Here is a 24,000-nt window from a genome sequence, read left to right as displayed (position 1 = left end):
GATAGGATAGCAGAGTGATGGTTTGAGATGATAGCAGAGTGATGGTGTGAGATGATAGGATAGCAGAGTGATGGTTTGATAGTATATCAGAGTGATGGTGTGAGATGATAGGATAGCAGAGTGATGGTGTGATAGGATAGCAGAGTGATGGTGTGAGATGATAGGATATCAGAGTGATGGTTTGATAGTATATCAGAGTGATGGTGTGAGATGATAGGATAACAGAGTGATGGTGTGAGATGATAGGATAGCAGAGTGATGGTTTGAGATGATAGCAGAGTGATGGTGTGAGATGATAGGATAGCAGAGTGATGGTTTGATAGTATATCAGAGTGATGGTGTGAGATGATAGGATAGCAGAGTGATGGTGTGATAGGATAGCAGAGTGATGGTGTGAGATGATAGGATATCAGAGTGATGGTTTGATAGTATATCAGAGTGATGGTGTGAGATGATAGGATAGCAGAGTGATGGTGTGAGATGATAGGATAGCAGAGTGATGGTTTGAGATGATAGCAGAGTGATGGTGTGAGATGATAGGATAGCAGAGTGATGGTTTGATAGTATATCAGAGTGATGGTGTGAGATGATAGGATAGCAGAGTGATGGTGTGATAGGATAGCAGAGTGATGGTGTGAGATGATAGGATATCAGAGTGATGGTTTGATAGTATATCAGAGTGATGGTGTGAGATGATAGGATAGCAGAGTGATGGTGTGAGATGATAGAATAGCAGAGTGATGGTTTGAGATGATAGGATAGCAGAGTGATGGTGTGAGATGATAGGATAGCAGAGTGATGGTGTGAGATGATAGGATAGCAGAGTGATGGTGTGAGATGATAGGATAGCTGTTACAGGATATCAGAGGAGGTCATTGGAGAGCGGTGCCCAGTGTCGACAGCCGGAGGCCCGGAGGTTGCCTCACACACACTTTGCACATTTCTGCCAACTTCAGTGTTCATTGTCAGCAAAGATGTGAGTGTGAAGAGCTTCTGCCTCTGTTCTGTGAGGCTGCTATGATGCAACCAGGCTGCAACACCACAGATCTGCTGCTAGCGACTACAGAGGGTGGTATCCCAAACGGTACCCTATTCCCTATTCACACCTTATTGGCTCTGGTCAAAAGTAGTGCACTGTATAGGGAATAGGGTGCCGTTTGGGACGAACACAGAGGTCTTCTCAGTTCCTGCCTCACTTTTAAGTAAATACTTGTTCTTTTTTCTGTTGTTCAGGATGTTTCTTTATTTAAAAAAATATATATTTTGTCGTTTCTCGTTGTGGGCCTGAAGGATTGTCATATGGACAACCGTTCGATAACACAGTGTTAGCATTCAGTTCATTGTAGTTCACTGTGTGTGTGTGTGTGTGTGTGTGTGTGTGTGTGTGTGTGTGTGTGTGAGAGAGAGTAATGTACCTGCGTATGTGTGTGTGTGTGTGTGTGTGTGTATGTGTGTGTGTGTGTGTGTGTGTGTGTGTGTGTGTGTGTGTATGTGTGTAAATGTGTGTGTGTGTGTGTGTATGTGTGTGTGTGTGTGTGAGTGTGTGTGTGTGTGTGTGTGTGTGTGTGTGTGTGTGTGTGTGTGTGTGTGTGTGTGTGTGTGTGTGTGTGTGTGTGTGTGTGTGTGTGTGTGTGTGTGTGTGTGTGTGTGTCTGTGAACATGAAATTATGTTGTGGTGGAAAGGAAAGGTGTGTGGGGGGTCGAGACTGCGTGTCTCTGAGTCATGGATGGATGTCCCTGGCAGCGTTTCAAAATACACCCTATTCCCTATATACACCCTATTCCCTATATACACCATATTCCCTATATACACCCTATTCCCTATATACACCCTATTCCCTATATACAACCTATTCCCTATATACACCCTATTCCCTATATACACCCTATTCCCTATATACACCATATTCCCTATATACACCCTATTCCCTATATACACCCTATTCCCTATATACACCCTATTCCCTATATACACCCTATTCCTAATATACACCCTATTCCCTATATACACCCTATTCCCTATACACACCCTATTCCCTATATACACCCTATTCCCTATATACACCCTATTCCCTTTATACACCCTATATACACCCTATTCCCTATATACACCCTATATACACCCTATTCCCTATATACACCCTATTCCCTTTATACACCCTATATACACCCTATTCCCTATATACACCCTATATACACCCTATTCCCTATATACACCCTATTCCTAATATACACCCTATTCCCTATATACACCCTATTCCCTATATACACCCTATTCCCTATACACACCCTATTCCCTATATACACCCTATTCCCTATATACACCCTATTCCCTATATACACCCTATTCCCTATATAGTGCAGTCCTGGTCAAAAGTGTAGGGCCGCAGGTGGCCTAGTAGTTAAGAGCGTTGGTAACCGAAAGGTCAAATCACATCAAAGTTTATTTGTCACAGGCGCCGAATACAACAGGTGTAGTAGACCTTACAGTGAAATGCTGAATACAACAGGTGTAGTAGACCTTACAGTGAAATGCTGAATACAACAGGTGTAGTAGACCTTACAGTGAAATGCTGAATACAACAGGTGTAGTAGACCTTACAGTGAAATGCTGAATACAACAGGTGTAGTAGACCTTACAGTGAAATGCTGAATACAACAGGTGTAGTAGACCTCACAGTGAAATGCTGAATACAACAGGTGTAGTAGACCTCACAGTGAAATGCTGAATACAACAGGTGTAGTAGACCTTACAGTGAAATGCTGAATACAACAGGTGTAGATAGACCTCACAGTGAAATGCTGAATACAACAGGTGTAGGTAGACCTCACAGTGAAATGCTGAATACAACAGGTGTAGTAGACCTTACAGTGAAATGCTGAATACAACAGGTGTAGTAGACCTTACAGTGAAATGCTGAATACAACAGGTGTAGTAGACCTCACAGTGAAATGCTGAATACAACAGGTGTAGTAGACCTCACAGTGAAATGCTGAATACAACAGGTGTAGTAGACCTTACAGTGAAATGCTGAATACAACAGGTGTAGGTAGACCTTACAGTGAAATGCTGAATACAACAGGTGTAGTAGACCTTACAGTGAAATGCTGAATACAACAGGTGTAGTAGACCTCACAGTGAAATGCTGAATACAACAGGTGTAGTAGACCTCACAGTGAAATGCTGAATACAACAGGTGTAGGAGACCTTACAGTGAAATGCTGAATACAACAGGTGTAGTAGACCTTACAGTGAAATGCTGAATACAACAGGTGTAGTAGACCTTACAGTGAAATGCTGAATACAACAGGTGTAGTAGACCTTACAGTGAAATGCTGAATACAACAGGTGTAGTAGACCTTACAGTGAAATGCTGAAAACAACAGGTGTAGTAGACCTTACAGTGAAATGCTGAATACAACAGGTGTAGTAGACCTTACAGTGAAATGCTGAATACAACAGGTGTAGTAGACCTTACAGTGAAATGCTGAATACAACAGGTGTAGTAGACCTCACAGTGAAATGCTGAATACAACAGGTGTAGTAGACCTTACAGTGAAATGCTGAATACAACAGGTGTAGTAGACCTTACAGTGAAATGCTTACTTACAGGCTCTAACCAATAGTGCAAAAAAGGTGTTAGGTGAACAATAGGTAGGTAATGAAATAAAACAACAGTAAAAAGACAGGCTATATACAGTAGAGAGGCTATATACAGTAGATAGGCTATATACAGTAGAGAGGCTATATACAGTAGAGAGGTTATATACAGTAGAGAGGCTATATACAGTAGAGAGACTATATACAGTAGAGAGGCTATATACAGTAGAGAGGCTATATACAGTAGAGAGGCTATATACAGTAGAGGCTATATACAGTAGAGAGGCTATGTACAGTAAAGAGGCTATATACATTAGAGAGACTATATACAGTAGAGAGATTATATACAGTAGAGATACTATATACAGTAGAGAGGCTATGTACAGTAGAGAGGCTATATACAGTAGAGAGGCTATATACAGTAGAGAGGCTATATACAGTAGAGAGACTATATACAGTAGAGAGGCTATGTGCAGTAGAGAGGCTATATACAGTAGAGAGGCTATATACAGTAGAGAGGCTATATACAGTAGAGGTTATATACAGTAGAGAGGCTACATACAGTAGAGAGGCTATGTACAGTAGAGAGGCTATATACAGTAGAGAGGCTATATACAGTAGAGAGGGTATATACAGTAGAGAGGCTACATACAGTAGAGAGGCTATATACAGTAGAGAGGCTATATACAGTAGAGAGGCTATATACAGTAGAGAGGCTATATACAGTAGAGAGGCTACATACAGACACCGGTTAGTCAGGCTGATTGAGGTAGTATGTACATGTAGGTATGGTTAAAGTGACTGTGCAGATATGATGAACAGAGAGTAGCAGCAGCGTAAAGAGGGGTTGGTTGAATCCCTGATATGCCCTCGATAGTAAATAAGTAGCATGTAGAAATCGTGCACTACATAGGGAATAGGGTGCTATTTGAGACTCACAATCACTGCCTGTTGCCAGGTGAAGGGTCGACTGACTGCCCGAGGTTAACCCACTTGAACCCTTTGCACAATATCATGACCCAGGATACACTGCAAAAGGCCAAAGGTTATGTTAAAAAACATTCTCACCCTTAATTTTTTTTTTCTTCTATAAGACAGATTCCTTGTTTGAACACATGAACAGGCATGTACAGTAGGTTGCACGACTGGCGTGAGTTCCAAGAATGAGTTTTATGACCACATATAGGTCAGAGGGCGCGGGGAGGGGCGTGGTAAAAAGGAGAAGGCATTGTTTCTCCGCTCTCAGGGCACAGAGGCACGCAGCCGAAACACACGAGGAAGAACAGGAAATCTTTGTAGTGGTTTCAGCTGTCACACTCACTTGTTTAATGTGCACATCTCTGGGTAAATTATGCATAGGTCATTCACACACAAGAAGAGAGTGAGACGGTAAAGTGGGGGCGGTGTGTGATGCTGTATGGTATGTAGTGTGTGATGCTGTATGGTATGTAGTGTGTGATGCTGTATGGTATGTAGTGTGTGATGCTGTATGGTATGTAGTGTGTGATGCTGTATGGTATGTGGTGTGTGGTGCTGTATGGTATGTAGTGTGTGATGCTGTATGGTATGTAGTGTGTGATGCTGTATGGTATGTAATGTGTGATGCTGTATGGTATGTAATGTGTGATGCTGTATGGTATGTAGTGTGTGATGCTGTATGGTATGTGGTGTGTGGTGCTGTATGGTATGTAGTGTGTGATGCTGTATGGTATGTAGTGTGTGATGCTGTATGGTATGTAATGTGTGATGCTGTATGGTATGTAATGTGTAATGCTGTATGGTATGTAGTGTGTGATGCTGTATGGTATGTAATGTGTGGTGCTGTATGGTATGTAATGTGTGATGCTGTATGGTATGTGGTGTGTGATGCTGTATGGTATGTGGTGTGTGATGCTGCATGGTATGTGGTGTGTGATGCTGCATGGTATGTGGTGTGTGATGCTGTATGGTATGTGGTGTGTGATGCTGTATGGTATGTGGTGTGTGGTGCTGTATGGTATGTAATGTGTGATGTTGTACGGTATGCGATGCTGTATGGTATGTAATGTGTGATGCTGTATGGTATGTAGTGTGTGATGCTGTATGGTATGTAGTGTGTGATGCTGTATGGTATGTAATGTGTGGTGCTGTATGGTACGTAATGTGTGATGCTGTATGGTATGTGGTGTGTGATGCTGTATGGTATGTAGTGTGTGATACTGTATTGTATGTGGTGTGTGATGCTGTATGGTATGTAGTGTGTGATGCTGTATGGTATGTAGTGTGTGATGCTGTATGGTATGTAGTGTGTGATGCTGTATGGTATGTAGTGTGTGATGCTGTATGGTATGTAATGTGTGATGCTGTATGGTATGTAATGTGTGATGCTGTATGGTATGTGGTGTGTGATGCTGCATGGTATGTGATGTGTGATGCTGTATGGTATGTGGTGTGTGATGCTGTATGCTATGTAATGTGTGATGCTGTATGGTATGTGGTGTGTGATGCTGTATGGTATGTGGTGTGTGATGCTGTATGCTATGTAATGTGTGATGCTGTATGGTATGTGGTGTGTGATGCTGTATGGTATGTAGTGTGTGATGCTGTATGGTATGTGGTGTTTGATGCTGTATGGTATGTAGTGTGTGATGCTGTATGGTATGTAGTGTGTGATGCTGTATGGTTTGTGGTGTGTGATGACACTCCTTTTTCTAGTGGTCAGATTCATACGAGGCACTGTGTGTTTACCTACATGACCTGCTGCAATGTGGACAGTCAAAGAGGTGCGATGTGGATACTGCTATGTGGACAGCAGTGGTGTAAAAAGTAAAGATATCTTATTTGTAAATTACTCAAGTTAAAGTGAAAGTCACCCAGTAAAATATCACTTGAGTAAAAGTCTAAAAGTATTTGATTTTAAATATACTTAAGTAAAAGTATAAATAATGTAACGTTACTTATATTAAGCAAACCAGAAGGCACCATTTTCTTGTATGTTTTAATTCACAGATAGCCAGGGGCGCGCTCCAACACTCAGATATCATTTACAAATGAAGCATTTGGGTTTAGTGAGTCCTCCAGATCAGAGGCAGTAGGGATGACCAGGGATGTTCTCTGTTTGGTGAGTCCTCCAGATCAGAGGCAGTAGGGATGACCAGGGATGTTCACTGTTTAGTGAGTCCTCCAGACTCCAGACATCCCTGGTCATTCCCTATATACAACCTATGCACACTGTTTAGTGAGTCCTCCAGATCAGAGGCAGTAGGGATGACCAGGGATGTTCTTTGTTTAGTGAGTCTTCCAGATCAGAGGCAGTAGGGATGACCAGGGATGTTCTCTGTTTAGTGAGTCCTCCAGATCAGAGACAGTAGGGATGACCAGGGATGTTCTTTGTTTAGTGAGTCCTCCAGATCAGAGGCAGTAGGGATGACCAGGGATGTTCTCTGTTTAGTGAGTCCTCCAGACTCCAGACATCCCTGGTCATTCCCTATATACAACCTATACACCCTGTTTAGTGAGTCCTCCAGATCAGAGGCAGTAGGGATGACCAGGGATGTTCTCTGTTTAGTGAGTCCTCCAGATCAGAGGCAGTAGGGAGGACCAGGGATGTTCTCTGTTTAGTGAGTCCTCCAGATCAGAGGCAGTAGGGATGACCAGGGATGACCAGGGATTTTCTCTGTTTAGTGTGAATTGGACCATTTTCCTGCTAAGCTTTGAAAATGTAACGAGTACTTTGAGTGTCAAGCTAAATTTATGGAGTAAAAAGTACATGCTTTTCTTTAGGAATGTAGTGAAGTAAAAGTAAAAGTAGTCAAAAATATAAATAGTAAAGTACAGATAAACCAAAAAATGACTTATGTAGTGCTTTAAAGTATTCTTACTTAAGTACTTTATACCACTGGTGTTACAGTACAAAGAGGTGGGATGTGCATGTTGCTATTTGTGGACAGCGACAGGACCTGAAGAACAACCTATCCCCTGACATAATGTGTCCACAGCTCAAGGTTACAACCTATCCCCTGACATAATGTGTGGGTTCAAAGCTCAGTGTCACGAACCTCGCCGAAGATGGTGTCTCTTCCTGTTCGGGCGGTGCTCGGCGGTCGTCGTCGCCGGCCAATTAGCTGCCATCGATTCCCTTTCCGTTTGTTTTTGGTTATTGGGTAATTGGGTACACCTGTTTTGTATTAGGGTTTGTTTGTAGGCTATTTAAGGGCACTAGGCCCGCTGGGTATTTGTGCGGGCTTGTTTCTTGTTACTCTGTGTTGGATGGTGTTATTTTGTTCGTGTCTTTATTCTCCGGACTATTTTTGTCCTGTTGTTTGGACTGGTAACTTGTACACGCCCTGTGTGTTGGCGTGACCGTTTTTGTTGTGCCGGTGAATAAATTTGACAAACGACTGAACCCTGCTCTCTGCGCCTGATTCCACCCACCACTCCTAGTTTATCTTAACACTCAGACTTTCATCCCAAATAGTTCCCTACTTCCTATATGCTCGTAGTGCACTATTTTGACCAGGGCAACGACCAGGCCCCCCGACGTAATGTCAAGCCCAGATCCAGGGAGGGTAGGAGATCCAGGTAGGGTAGGAGATCCAGGGAGGGTAGGAGATCCAGGGAGGGTAGGAGATCCAGGGAGGGTAGGAGATCCAGGGAAGGTAGGAGCTCCAGGGAGGTTAGGAGGGTAGGAGCTCCAGGGAGGGTAGGAGGGTAGGAGATCCAGGGAGGGTAGGAGGGTAGGAGATCCAGGGAGGGTAGGAGCTCCAGGGAGGGTAGGAGGGTAAGGGCTCCAGGGAGGGTAGGAGGGTAGGAGCTCCAGGGGGGGTAGGAGGGTAGAAGCTCCAGGGAGGGTAGGAGGGTAGGAGCTCCAGGGAGGGTAGGAGGGTAGGAGCTCCAGGGAGGGTAGGAGGGTAGGAGCTCCAGGGAGGGTAGGAGGGTAGGAACTCCAGCGTGGGAAGAAGCCCTTCTCTGGTTTTGGAGTACCGGCCTGGAATTCCCTACCTGGGATCCCCTGGAGGGAACCTTTGGGAAGACGGGCCGATGCACAGTATTTCCACAGGTGTGACAGATCCAAACGATTTCCACAGCTGAGACAGATCCAAATGATTTCCACAGCTGAGACAGATCCAGACTATTTCCACAGCTGAGACAGATCCAGACTATTTCCACAGCTGAGACAGATCCAGACTATTTCCACAGCTGAGACAGATCCAGACTATTTCCACAGCTGAGACAGATCCAGACTATTTCCACAGCTGAGACAGATCCAGACTATTTCCACAGCTGAGACAGATCCAGACACCTTAAACCACCTGACCAGGTCCTAAACCAATGGGACTCCCTAAATCTTTATCAGATTATTTCCAATCCCACAAGGTATGACTCCAAACACCCAGAAAAGGCTACTCTCCTCAATGCTATCCTCACAAATAATCCTGATAGGTATCAGTCTGGTGTTTTCTGTAATGATCTTAGTGATCACTGTTTTACAGCCTGTGTTTGTAACGGCTGCTCAGTGAAGCAACCTGTCCTGATTTGTCACAGACGCTTGCTAAACAACTTTAATGAGCAAGCCTTCCTTCATGACCTGTTCTCTGTAAAATGGTATAGAATCAGACGCTTGGACCTTCTTTTTTGATATTTACAGTGGTATTGTTTTCAAACACGCCCTAATAAAGAAAATGACAGTTAAAAACAGGTTCAGCTCCTGGTTCAACCGTAATCTGGCAGAGTTACTCCACCTCAAGAATTTCATTTGGCGAAAGCCTTGACACACGTACAGTGCCTTGCGAAAGTATTCGGCCCCCTTGAACTTTGCGACCTTTTGCCACATTTCAGGCTTCAAACATAAAGATATAAAACTTAATTTTTTTGTGAAGAATCAACAACAAGTAGGACACAATCATGAAGTGGAACGACATTTATTGGATATTTCAAACTTTTTTAACAAATCAAAAACTGAAAAATTGGGCGTGCAAAATTATTCAGCCCCCTTAAGTTAATACTTTGTAGCGCCACCTTTTGCTGCGATTACAGCTGTAAGTCGCTTGGGGTATGTCTCTATCAGTTTTGCACATCGAGAGACTGAAATTTTTTCCCATTCCTCCTTGCAAAACAGCTCGAGCTCAGTGAGGTTGGATGGAGAGCATTTGTGAACAGCAGTTTTCAGTTCTTTCCACAGATTCTCGATTGGATTCAGGTCTGGACTTTGACTTGGCCATTCTAACACCTGGATATGTTTATTTTTGAACCATTCCATTGTAGATTTTGCTTTATGTTTGGGATCATTGTCTTGTTGGAAGACAAATCTCCATCCCAGTCTCAGGTCTTTTGCAGACTCCATCAGGTTTTCTTCCAGAATGGTCCTGTATTTGGCTCCATCCATCTTCCCATCAATTTTAACCATCTTCCCTGTCCCTGCTGAAGAAAAGCAGGCCCAAACCATGATGCTGCCACCACCATGTTTGACAGTGGGGATGGTGTGTTCAGCTGTGTTGCTTTTACGCCAAACATAACGTTTTGCATTGTTGCCAAAAAGTTCAATTTTGGTTTCATCTGACCAGAGCACCTTCTTTCACATGTTTGGTGTGTCTCCCAGGTGGCTTGTGGCAAACTTTAAACAACACTTTTTATGGATATCTTTAAGAAATGGCTTTCTTCTTGCCACGCTTCCATAAAGGCCAGATTTGTGCAATATACGACTGATTGTTGTCCTATGGACAGTCTCCCACCTCAGCTGTAGATCTCTGCAGTTCATCCAGAGTGATCATGGGCCTCTTGGCTGCATCTCTGATCAGTCTTCTCCTTGTATGAGCTGAAAGTTTAGAGGGACGACCAGGTCTTGGTAGATTTGCAGTGGTCTGATACTCCTTCCATTTCAATATTATCGCTTGCACAGTGCTCCTTGGGATGTTTAAAGCTTGGGAAATCTTTTTGTATCCAAATCCGGCTTTAAACTTCTTCACAACAGTATCTCGGACCTGCCTGGTGTGTTCCTTGTTCTTCATGATGCTCTCTGCGCTTTTAACGGACCTCTGAGACTATCACAGTGCAGGTGCATTTATACGGAGACTTGATTACACACAGGTGGATTGTATTTATCATCATTAGTCATTTAGGTCAACATTGGATCATTCAGAGATCCTCACTGAACTTCTGGAGAGAGTTTGATGCACTGAAAGTAAAGGGGCTGAATAATTTTGCACGCCCAATTTTTCTGTTTTTGATTTGTTAAAAAAGTTTGAAATATCCAATAAATGTCGTTCCACTTCATGATTGTGTCCCACTTGTTGTTGATTCTTCACAAAAAAATACAGTTTTATATCTTTATGTTTGAAGCCTGAAATGTGGCAAAAGGTTGCAAAGTTCAAGGGGGCCAAATACTTTTGCAAGGCACTGTATACTCAGGCTGACTGGCTCTCGTTCAGGCAAATTAGAAAAGTGCACTCAGGCTGTCTGGAAGGCCAAAGGTAGTTACTATAAGGAGCAGTTGTCTCTCTGTGGGTCTAACCCCAAGAAGTTCTGGAAAACGGTTAAAGACCTGGAGAATAAACCCTCCACCTCACAGCTGCCCATGTCCCTTAATGTCGATAATGTGGTTGTTACTGACAAGAAGCACATGGCTGAGCTCTTTAATCACCACTTCATTAAGTCAGGATTCCTCTTTGACTCAGCCATGCCTCCTTGCCCGTCCAACATTTCCTCATCTCCCACCCCTTCTAATGCAACTAGCCAACGTGCTTCTCCCTCTTTTTCCCATGCCCCACTACAAAGTTTCTCCCTGCAGGCAGTCACTGAGTCCGAGGTGCTAAAGGAGCTCCTTAAACATGACCCAAAAACACCTGGGTCAGATGGTTTAGACCCTTTCTTCTTTAAGGTTGCTGCCCCTATCATCGCCACGTCTATCTCTGACCTTTTTAACATGTCTCCCCTCTCTGGGGAGGTTCCCATTGCTTGGAAGGCAGCCACGGTTCATCCTTTATTTAGAGGAGGAGATCAAGCTGATCCTAACTGTTATAGGGCAATTTCTATTTTGCCCTGTTTATCAAAAGTATTGGAAAAACTTGTCAGTAATCAACCGACTGGCTTTCTTGATGTCTATAGTTTTCTCTCTGGTGTGCAATCTGGTTTCCGCTCAGGTTATGGATGTGTCACTGCAACCTTAAAGGTCCTCAATGATGTCACTATTGCCCTTGACTCTAAGCAATATTGTGCTGCTATTTTTATTGACTTGGCTAAAGCTTTTGATACGGTAGACCATTCCATTCTTGTGGGCCGGATAAGGAGTATTGGTGTCTCTGAGGGGTCTTTGGCCTGGTTTGCTAACTACCTCTCTCATAGAGTGCAGTGTATAAAGTCAGAAAATCTGCTGTGTCAGCCACTGCCTGTCATCAAGGGAGTACCCCAAGGCTCGATCCTAGGCCCCATGCTCTTCTCAATTAACATCATCAACATAGCTCAGGTAGTAGGAAGCTCTCTCATCCATTTATATGCAGATGATACAGTCTTATCCTCGGCTGGCCCTTCCCCGAATTTTGTGTTAAACGCTCTACAGCAAAGCTTTCTTAGTGTCCGACAAGCTTTCTCTACCCTTAACCTTGTTCTGAACACCTCCAAAACAAAGGTCATGTGGTTTGGTAAGAAGAATGCCCCTCCTCCCACAGGTGTGATGACTACCTCTGAGGGTTTAGAGCTTGAGGTAGTCACCTCATACAAGTACTTGGGAGTATGGCTAGACGGTGCGCAGTCCTTCTCTCAGCACATATCAAAGCTGCAGGCTAAAGTTAAATCTAGACTGGGTTTCCTCTATCATAATCACTCCTCTTTCACCCCAGCTGCCAAACTAACCCTGATTCAGATGACCATCCTACCCATGCTAGATTACGGAGAGATCATTTATAGAGGCATAGAGTTAGAGGTAGAGAGGTAGAGAGGTAGGGTAGAGGCAAATCACTGTGCTGCTTAAGACCCTGTGGAGGAATGGACAGAAGCTAAGAGGAATCAGAGCAGATTCAGGGCTGCTGTGGTTCATCCCCAAATGGCAACCCTACTCCCTATGTAGTGATCTTAAGCCCGGCCTTATAGTGCACTAGAGCCCAGCCTTGGTCAAAAGTAGTGCACTTTATAGGGAATAGGGGGGTCCATTTGGGAAAGCGGACCTGACAGTATCCAGGAGAGTTGTGAGGAATGCATGGTGGAATTTTCCAAGTCTGAACACAAGCTTCTACTTTCATACTGCTCCATCTGATGGTGGAGGACGGCTCTGTTTAAAAGTGCTCTGACATGTTCTGTAGGCTGCCGGAGGTTGATGTATAGGGCTATTTGAGGCAGAGGAAAAGTAGTTGGCTCTAAAAAACAAAAAAAATCTCTGTGAAGTTGTTCACAGAAATTGTCCGCAGTTTGAGTACTCAGTAGAATTCAGGAATATGCACATCTGATAATATTTTCTCACACAGAGACATCATTCCCAGTTTGTTTTGAAATACGAGTGTGGTTTTGATTTGCCCTAATTATGGGATATATTCCATGGTAGGCAGTAAGATAGGAAAGTTGTGCAAGAGGCTGAAGAAGACTGTCAACAAAATGCTGTGCTTCTCTCTCCTCTTCGCTCTCCTCGCTCTCTCCTCAGCTCTCTCTCTCTCCTCCTCCTCTCTCTCCTCTCTCTCTCTCCTCCTCCTCTCTCTCTCCTCCCCTCTCTCTTCTCCCCTCTCTCTCTCTCCTCTCTCTCTCTCCTCCTCCTCTTTCTCCTCCTCTCTCAACCTCCTTTTCTCCTCTCTCTCCTCGCTCTCTCCTCCTCTCTCTCTCCTCTTCTCTCTCCTCTCTCTCCTCCTCCTCTCTCTCCTCCCCTCTCTCTCCTCCCCTCTCTCTTCTCCCCCCTCTCTCTCCTCTCTCTCTCTCCTCCTCCTCTTTCTCCTCCTCTCTCACCCTCCCTTTTCTCCTCTCTCTCCTCCTCTCTCTCATCCCCTCTCTCTCCTCCCCTCTCTCTTCTCCCCTCTCTCTCCTCTCTCTCTCTCCTCCTCCTCTTTCTCCTCCTCTCTCACCCTCCCTTTTCTCCTCTCTCTCCTCCTATTTCTCCTCCTCTCTCAGCTCTCCTCTTTCCACTAACTCTCTCACCTCTCCTCTCTCTCCTCTCTCTCCTCTCTCTCCTCCTCTCTCAACTCCCCTTTCTCTCCTCCTCTCTCCTCCTCTCTCACCCCCCTTTTATCCTCCTCTCTCTCCTCTCTCTCACCTCCTTTTTCTCCTTTCAGTCCTACAGGAAGTCTCTCTTACACGCTGACTAGACCGGGCACACGTGTGCGCCATGTCGCATAACTCTGAACCAATTATATTAATTTGGAGACATGTTAATACAAAGGGAATGTTTGTGGACATTTAGCTAGCTAAGCTTGCTGTTGCTAGCTAATTTGTCCTATTTAGCTAGCTTGCTGTTGCTAGCTAATTTGTCCTATTTAGCTAGCTTGCTGTTGCTAGCTAATTTGTCCTATTTAGCTAGCTTGCTGTTGCTAGCTAATTTGTCCTATTTATCTAGCTTGCTGTTACTAGCTAATTTGTCCTATTTATCTAGCTTGCTGTTGCTAGCTAATTTGTCCTATTTAGCTAGCTTGCTGTTGCTAGCTAATTTGTCCTATTTAACTAGCTAGCTGTTGCTAGCTAATTTGTCCTATTTAGCTAGCTTACTGTTGCTAGCTAATTTGTCCTATTTAGCTAGCTTGCTGTTGCTGGCTAATTTGTCCTATGTAGCTAGCTTGCTGTTGCTGGCTAATTTGTCCTATTTAGCTAGCTTGCTGTTGCTGGCTAATTTGTCCTATTTAGCTAGCTTGCTGTTGCTAGCTAATTTGTCCTATTTAGCTAGCTTGCTGTTGCTAGCTAATTTGTCCTATTTAGCTAGCTTGCTGTTGCTAGCTAATTTGTCCTATTTATCTAGCTTGCTGTTGCTAGCTAATTTGTCCTATTTATCTAGCTTGCTGTTGCTAGCTAATTTCTCCTATTTAGCTAGCTTGCTGTTGCTAGCTAATTTGTCCTATTTAACTAGCTTGCTGTTGCTAGCTAATTTGTCCTATTTAGCTAGCTTGCTGTTGCTGGCTAATTTGTCCTATTTAGCTAGCTTGCTGTTGCTGGCTAATTTGTCCTATTTAGCTAGCTTGCTGTTGCTGGCTAATTTGTCCTATTTAGCTAGCTTGCTGTTGCTAGCTAATTTGTCCTATTTAGCTAGCTTGCTGTTGCTAGCTAATTTGTCCTATTTAGCTAGCTTGCTGTTGCTAGCTAATTTGTCCTATTTAGCTAGCTTGCTGTTGCTAGCTAATTTGTCCTATTTATCTAGCTTGCTGTTGCTAGCTAATTTGTCCTATTTAGCTAGCTTGCTGTTGCTAGCTAATTTGTCCTATTTAGCTAGCTTGCTGTTGCTAGCTAATTTGTCCTATTTAGCTAGCTTGCTGTTGCTAGCTAATTTGTCCTGGGATATAAACATTGCGTTGTTATTTTACCTGAAAGGCCTTTGTCTTATTTTCTGGATCTTTTGTCATATTTTTTATATTATGTATATTTTATACATTTTTATATATACAGATAAAAGGGGGAAATCTAGTTAGTTTCTACGAATCTCTACCCATTCTGTCTTCTTCTTCTGTGGACTTTATTGACGGTTGGCAACCAACTTTGACTGGAGTATGGACCTACTCCTCAATTCATCTTTCAATCACCCACGTGGGTATATGCTCCTTAAAACCAATGAGGAGATGGGAGAGGCGGGACCAAGTTCTATTTTAGCGCCCGGCTATTTAAACAAAAAAAATGTTATTTCACCTTTATTTAACCAGGTAGGCCAGTTGAGAACAAGTTCTCATTTACAACTGCGACCTGGCCAAGATAAAGCAAAGCAGTGCGACACAAACAACAACACAGAGTTACACATAAACAAACGTACAGTCTATAACACAATAGAAAAATCTATATACAGTGTGTGCAAATGGAGTAAGGAGGTAAGGCAATAAATAGGCCAATAGTAGCGAAGAAATGACAATTTAACCAATTAAACACTGAAGTAATAAATGTGCAGATGAGGATGTGCAAGTAGAAATACTGGTGTGCAAAAGAGCAGGAAAACTATGCCACGCAGACCCTCGTGAGCAGTTTGGACACAATTATTGAATAACAAGTACGTATGTGTGCATTTATTTCTTTGCGACGCTCGGGCACGCGATACGGGCTGTGTGGTCAGCATGTTAGGGACCCTTCCTGTATCAGTAAGCCTAATGAAAGTTTACCAGGGACCGGTTATTCAGGTAGGAGCCTCAAGTCGCAGACTGGCCAAACTCGTTTTTTTGCAAAAATTAATTCAAAAGCTTAAATTGCAATGTTTAGACTATAATGAATTAATACAATTAAATGTTGTTTAAATTCTGAGCGCCTATTTAGAGTGTTATAAGGCTATTTAATGTGACATGTAGTCTATTTAGAGTGGTTATATGCTGTTTAATATGACATGTAGCCTATTTAGAGTGGTTATATGCTGTTTAATATGACATGTAGCCTATTTAGAGTGTTATAAGGCTATTTAATGTGACATGTAGTCTATTTAGAGTGTTATAAGGCTATTTAATATGACATGTAGTCTATTTAGAGTGTTATAAGGCTATTTAATGTGACATGTAGTCTATTTAGAGTGTTATAAGGCTATTTAATATGACATGTAGTATATTTAGAGTGTTATAAGGCTATTTAATATGACATGTAGTCTATTTAGAGTGTTATAATGCTATTTAATATGACATGTAGTCTATTTAGAGTGTTATAAGGCTATTTAATGTGACATGTAGTCTATTTAGAGTGTTATAAGGCTATTTAATATGACATGTAGTCTATTTAGAGTGTTATAAGGCTATTTAATATGACATGTAGCCTATTTAGAGTGGTTATAAGGCTATTTAATATGACATTTAGCCTATTTAGAGTGGTTATATGCTGTTTAATATGACATGTAGTCTATTTAGAGTGTTATAAGGCTATTTAATATGACATGTAGCCTATTTAGAGTGGTTAAATGCTGTTTAATATGACATGTAGCCTATTTAGAGTGGTTATATGCTGTTTAATATGACATGTAGTCTATTTAGAGTGTTTATATGCTGTTTAATATGACATGTAGCCTATTTAGAGTGTTTAATATGACATGTAGCCTATTTAGAGTGTTTATATGCTGTTTAATATGACATGTAGCCTATTTAGAGTGTTTAATATGACATGTAGTCTATTTAGAGTGTTATAAGGCTATTTAATATGACATGTAGTCTATTTAGAGTGTTTATATTCTATTTAATATGACATGTAGTCTATTTAGAGTGTTTAATATGACATGTAGTCTATTTAGAGTGTTTAATATGCTGTTTAATATGACATGTAGCCTATTTAGAGTGTTTAATATGACATGTAGTCTATTTAGAGTGGTTAAATGCTATTTAATATGACATGTAGCCTATTTAGAGTGGTTATATGCTGTTTAATATGACATGTAGCCTATTTAGAGTGTTTAATATGACATGTAGTCTATTTAGAGTGTTTAATATGCTGTTTAATATGACATGTAGCCTATTTAGAGTGGTTATATGCTATGTAATATGACATGTAGTCTATTTAGAGTGTTTAATATGCTGTTTAATATGACATGTAGTCTATTTAGAGTGTTTAATATGCTGTTTAATATGACATGTAGCCTATTTAGAGTGTTTAATATGACATGTAGTCTATTTAGAGTGTTTAATATGCTGTTTAATATGACATGTAGCCTATTTAGAGTGGTTAAATGCTATTTAATATGACATGTAGAATATTTGAAATAATGAGCGCTTCTCACATTCACCGTTTCATATTTTTTCAAATACTTTTCATTCAACTCCATATGGTTCGGTTTCAATGCTTCAAAACCAAATGGTAGGTCCAGGGGGTCACAAAAACAGATGGGTTTTGGTTAAATGGGGATTTTTATGAATGGAGCGAATTTCTAGTTTTATTTTCCTGTGAGCTCTGGACTGTTTTTAGGGAACAACTGCTCCACGAGAGATGAGCTGGATGTCCTACCGTTCATCTCCACTGATGAGCTGGATGTCCTACCGTTCATCTCCACGGATGAGCTGGATGTCCTACCGTTCATCTCCACTGATGAGCTGGATGTCCTACCGTTCATCTCCACTGATGAGCTGGATGTCCTACCGTTCATCTCCACTGGTAAGCTGGATGTCCTACCGTTCATCTCCACTGATGAGCTGGATGTCCTACCGTTCATCTCCACTGATGAGCTGGATGTCCTACCGTTCATCTCCACTGATGAGCTGGATGTCCTACCGTTCATCTCCACTGATGAGCTGGATGTCCTACCGTTCATCTCCACTGATGAGCTGGATGTCCCACCGTTCATCTCCACTGATGAGCTGGATGTCCTACCGTTCATCTCCACTGATGAGCGGGATGTCCTACCGTTCATCTCCACTGATGAGCTGGATGTCCTACCGTTCATCTCCACTGATGAGCTGGATGTCCTACCGTTCATCTCCACTGATGAGCTGGATGTCCTACCGTTCATCTCCACGGATGAGCTGGATGTCCTACCGTTCATCTCCACTGATGAGCTGGATGTCCTACCATTCAACTCCACTGATGAGCTGGATGTCCTACCGTTCATCTCCACTGATGAGCTGGATGTCCTATCGTTCAACTCCACTGATGAGCTGGATGTCCTACCGTTCAACTCCACTGATGAGCTGGATGTCCTACCGTTCATCTCCACTGATGAGATGGATGTCCTACCGTTCATCTCCACTGATGAGATGGATGTCCTACCGTTCATCTCCACTGATGAGCTGGATGTCCTACCGTTCATGTCCACTGATGAGCTCTGGCACAAATACACTTGATTCAAGTAAACATCAAGCCTTTAGTTGAATCATGTGCATTAGTGCCAGGGCAAAAACAAAAATGTCAACCCCCTTTGGGTTTACAGGAACAGGTTTAAAATGTCAACCCCCTTTGGGTTTACAGGAACAGGATTAAATGTCAACCCCTTTGGGTTTACAGGAACAGGATTAAATGTCGACCCCCTTTGGGTTGGCACGGGCAGCAGGTAGCCCAGTGTTTAAAGCGTTGGAATAGTAACCGTAAAGGTTGTAAGATCAAATCCCCGAGTTGACAAGGTAAAAATCTGCTGTTCTGCCCCTGAACAAGGCAGTTAACTCACTGTTCCTAGGCCAGTTAACCCACTGTTCCTAGACCAGTTAACCCACTGTTCCTAGACCAGTTAACTCACTGTTCCTAGGCCAGTTAACCCACTGTTCCTAGACCAGTTAACCCACTGTTCCTAGACCAGTTAACCCACTGTTCCTAGACCAGTTCTCCGATAGGCTGTCATTGAAAATAAGTATTTGTTCTTAACTGACTTGCCTAGTTAAATAAAGGTAAAATATTAACCCCCTTTGGGGCCCCAGGAACAGGATTGGGAAATGCAGTGTCAATCAATCAATCAATCAAATGTATTGATAAAGCCCTTGTTACATCAGCCTATGTCACAAAGTGCTGTACAGAAACCCAGAGGCAGAAGCACGGTGGCTAGGAAAAACTCCCTAGAAAGGCAGGAACCTAGGAAGAAACCTATAGAGGAACCAGGCTATGAGGGGTGGCCAGTCCTCTTCTGGCTGTGCCGGGTGGAGATTATAACAGAACATGGCCAAGATGTTCAAATGTTCATGGATGACCAGCATGGTCAAATATTAATAATCACAGTGGTTGTAGAGGGTGCAACAGCACCTCAGGAGTAAAATGGTCAGTTGGCTCTTCATAGCCGATCATTCAAAATGTGTTTTGCTCAGGGGCAAAATACACTCAAAGTGAACTGTAAACTGTGCAGTGAACAGTGAACTGCAATAGCACTGGTTATCCTGCAACGTCTTTTAACTATTGGAGCAAAATCTATTGTCATACTTTGTTGTCTACCAGATTCCTCCAAACAGGGAAGAGAATACAGAGTGTTTTCTAAGATCCCATAGTCATTTAGATTTGGAATCTATTCACGTTTTTTTTAATGCATTTTTTAATTAATTTTTTTAATTTTGGTTTGAATTTGCAATTACTAATATGATCAGAATGCAGATACACTGCTGTTACAAAGACTGTATCCCAGAAGGCACCCTATTCTGGTCAAAAGTAGTGCACTAGAGAATAGGGTGCCATCTAGGACACAACCTCTTGACCAGGGCCCATAGGGAATAGGGTGCATTCTAGGACACAACCTCTTGACCAGGGCCCATAGGGAATAGGGTGCCATCTAGGACACACAGCCTCTTGACCAGGGCCCATAGGGAATAGGGTGCCATCTGGGACACAACCTCTTGACCAGGGCCCATAGGGAATAGGGTGCCATCTAGGACACAACCTCTTGACCAGGGCCCATAGGGAATAGGGTGCCATCTAGGACACACAGCCTCTTGACCAGGGCCCATAGGGAATAGGGTGCCATCTAGGACACAACCTCTTGACCAGGGCCCATAGGGAATAGGGTGCCATCTAGGATACACAGCCTCTTGACCAGGGCCCATTCTAGGACACAACCTCTTGACCAGGGCCCATAGGGAATAGGGTGCGATCTGGAATAAAGCCTCTTGACCAGGGCCCATAGGGAATAGGGTGCCATCTAGGACACAGCCTCTTGACCAGGGCCCATAGGGAATAGGGTGCGATCTAGGATACAACCTCTTGACCAGGGCCCATAGGGAATAGGGTGCCATCTGGTACACAGACAAAGTAACTGTGAGTCAGGTCCAAGGAACACTGTGAGGTCATCAGACATTACAGGAGAATCAAATCAAATCAAATCAAATGTATTTATATAGCCCTTCGTACATCAGCTGATATCTCAAAGTGCTGAACAGAAACCCAGCCTAAAACCACCAAACAGCAAGCAATGCAGGTGTAGAAGCAAAATCAACAATCAGATTTGACTAGAAACCATTTCTACAGCATGTTGTTGGTGACCGTGAGGACTGGGTTGTGTCACAAATGGCAACCTATTCCCTTTATAGAACACTACTACTTGGGCCCTTGTCAATAGCAGAGCACTAAATGGGGAATCGGTTGCTATTTCCAACAAACAAATGACTAGTACTTTTCCACTCGCTGTGGAAGACTGCTCTGGAGCAACAGACTGGAAAGTAAATAAAGGTACTTTGTCAAAGCAGGTTTGAGCTGTTCTTATTTGGTGCTGTGGGTGTTTGGTGCTGTTCTTATTTGGTGCTGTGGGTGTTTGGTGCTGTGGGTGTTTGGTGCTGTGGGTGTTTGGTGCTGTTCTTATTTGGTGCTGTGGGTGTTTGGTGCTGTGGGTGTTTGGTGCTGTTCTTATTTGGTGCTGTGGGTGTTTGGTGCTGTGGGTGTTTGGTGCTGTTCTTATTTGGTGCTGTGGGTGTTTGGTGCTGTGGGTGTTTGGTGCTGTGGGTGTTTGGTGCTGTTCTTATTTGGTGCTGTGGGTATTTGGTGCTGTGGGTGTTTGGTGCTGTTCTTATTTGGTGCTGTGGGTGTTTGGTGCTGTGGGTGTTTGGTGCTGTTCTTATTTGGTGCTGTGGGTGTTTGGTGCTGTGGGTGTTTGGTGCTGTTCTTATTTGGTGCTGTGGGTGTTTGGTGCTGTGGGTGTTTGGTGCTGTTATTATTTGGTGCTGTGGGTGTTTGGTGCTGTTCTTATTTGGTGCTGTGGGTGTTTGGTGCTGTGGGTGTTTGGTGCTGTGGGTGTTTGGTGCTGTGGGTGTTTGGTGTTGATGTTTGGTGGTGTTGATGTTTGGTGGTGATGTTTGGTGGTGTTGATGTTTGGTGATGTTGATGTTTGGTGCTGTTGGTGTTTGGTGCTGTGGGTGTTTGGTGTTGATGTTTGGTGGTGTTGGTGTTTGGTGGTGATGTTTGGTGCTGTTGGTGTTTGGTGCTGTGGGTGTTTGGTGGTGTTGATGTTTGGTGGTGTTGATGTTTGGTGATGTTGATGTTTGGTGCTGTTGGTGTTAGGTGCTGCTGTCCTTATACAGTCTATTTATGTGAAACAAAAATCTCCCGTTTAGACAAGATATATAGCATATTGTATAATATATTATAATCATATATTGTTAATGTATAGATTACAGTAGATGAGACCAACAGATAATATATTGCTGTGTTTTATGTTACATAACTAACCAATAATTTATTTGTTGTGTGGAGCAGAGCAGAACAGAACTCAACATGCCTCTACGGTGTCCAGACAGACCAAACAGCTAACTTATTACAAAAGGATTATTCACCAAAATTACAAATTGTATAATGTTTTTATGCAATTATCTGCAAGTGTCGATCCTGATTAGTTTACTTGCTGGAAAAACAATGAGCGTCGTGGAACCTACCTTGTCTGCATGTCTCTAAACTACAAGGCCTAATTCAGCTCAGCTTCTCTCTGTCGTTGTATAGTCATGTCATTTCGGTGAGCTACCCCTTTAAGACATAAAAAAACGTTTTAAGGCTTACACGTTTTTTAATAAGTAAAATCTGGCACATCAAACATATTTTAATATCTGAAAAGTGGAAAGCTCTATCAGCACCAGCTGCCACCAAATGTCTGTGTAGCCGAGCGACAGCATCCATCCATTAAGGCCAGTTGTTGGTAGAATCCACAGCAACATGGGAGCAGGGGTTTTGGCCAGCAGGATGAAAGCAATCCCACCAAACCTCCACATCCCCCAAATAAATCAAAACCCTTTTTAATAATGATTTTTGTATTTTTATATGAATGTTTTCCAACTCTGACCAATTCCACTGACTCAATGACTTATTTATTTATCTAGATAACACATCAATTTGCATAGGATTTATAGAAGGGGGTCGGATTTACCAATGAATTTTTTTTTGGGGGGGGAGGGATTCCAAAATAATTATGAAAATATATATTATATTATAAATGCTAAATTCAACTAGTAGCATAAGTCTCCCCCAAAGAAAACATAGAATTGTATTTTCTATGAAAATTATTTAATACGTTTTGGACTCTATATCAGATTTCTAAGAACACACAAAAAGACGAAATAAAACCTTCTGACAATACGTGTGACTCATTCAATAAAATATGCCTTTTGTCTTTGAGTTCAAAACATGATATTTCGGCCTCACAATCGGGCACAGAATATTAAGCAGATGCAGCCTGCCTGCTGCAAACTCTTGTGGTTGAACTTAACCTTTACTCAGCCTACGTACAAGCTACTCCCTCAGGTCCCCCGAGTCACTCTGTCACCGTAGAAACCGTTATCATCCATACTTCAAGTCAAAGGAATTATTTTCTGTATTGACTCACGACTACGCTAAAAGATAGGACTTTCATGAAACTCTATTCCTTATAGGGCATGACCAGGGCCCATAGGGAATAGGGTGCTGTTTAGGACAAGCCCACAGATTGGTTATTTTGACCACGACCCATAGGGAATAGGGTGCTGTTTAGGACAAGCCCACAGATTGGTTATTTTGACCAGGGCTCATAGGGAATAGGGTACTGTTTAGGACACACACCAAGGCATATGCATTCTGGGTTGCTCGCCAGCAGTGGGCATGTTGCATTTAACATGTTGCATTTAACATGTTGTATGTAACATGTTGTATGTAATATGTTGTATGTAGCATGTTGTATGTAATATGTTATATGTAATATGTTGTATGTAGCATGTGGTATGTAATATGTTGTATGTAATATGTTGTATGTAGCATGTTGTATGTAACATGTTGTATGTGATATGGTGTATGTAATATGTTGCATGTAACATGTTGTATGTAATATGTTGTGTGTAACATGTTGTATGTAGTATGTTGTATGTAATATGTTGTATGTAATATGTTGCATGTAGCATGTTGTATGTAATATGTGGTATATAATATGTTATATGTAATATTTTGCATGTAACATGCTGTATGTAACATGTTGTATGTAATATGTTGTATGTAGCATGTTGTATGTAATATGTTGTATGTCATATGTTGTATGTAATATGTTGCATGTAACATGTTGTATGTAGCATGTGGTATGTAATATGTTGTACGTAATATGTTGTATGTAACATGTTGTATGTAATATGTTGTATGTAGCATGTTGTATGTAGCATGTTGTACGTAATATGTTGTATGTAACATGTTGTATGTGATATGGTGCATGTAACATGGCGTATGTAGCATGTTGTATGTACTATGTTGTATGTAATATGTTGCATGTAACATGTTGTATGTAGCATGTTGTATGTAACATGTTGTATGTAACATGTTGTATGTAATATACTGCATGTAATTTGTTGCATGTAACATGTAGTATGTAGCATGTTGTATGTAATATGTTTCATATAATATGTTGTATGTAGCATGTTGTATGTAATATTATGTATGTAATATGC

The 24,000-nt window shown here is 42.2% G+C and overlaps 2 protein-coding genes across 2 annotated transcripts in view; one reads left to right on the top strand and one right to left on the bottom strand.

Moving 5' to 3' along the window:
- The window catches only part of LOC139416025 (BCL6A transcription repressor a), a 60,563-nt gene that overhangs the window by 28,281 nt on the left and 8,282 nt on the right, over positions 1-24,000 (bottom strand). The gene's annotated exons all lie outside the window — the stretch shown is intronic.
- LOC139414221 (uncharacterized) lies at positions 17,504-18,486 on the top strand. The gene is made up of 2 exons (XM_071162119.1): positions 17,504-17,519; positions 17,615-18,486. The coding sequence occupies exons 1-2, from the start codon at positions 17,504-17,506 to the stop codon at positions 18,484-18,486; spliced, it is 888 nt and encodes a 295-aa protein (XP_071018220.1).

The sequence above is a fragment of the Oncorhynchus clarkii genome, chromosome 1 (genome assembly GCF_045791955.1).
Source record: "Oncorhynchus clarkii lewisi isolate Uvic-CL-2024 chromosome 1, UVic_Ocla_1.0, whole genome shotgun sequence".
In the NCBI taxonomy this organism is placed as follows: Eukaryota; Metazoa; Chordata; class Actinopteri; order Salmoniformes; family Salmonidae; genus Oncorhynchus; species Oncorhynchus clarkii.
This window is presented reverse-complemented; position numbering and strand designations above follow the sequence as displayed.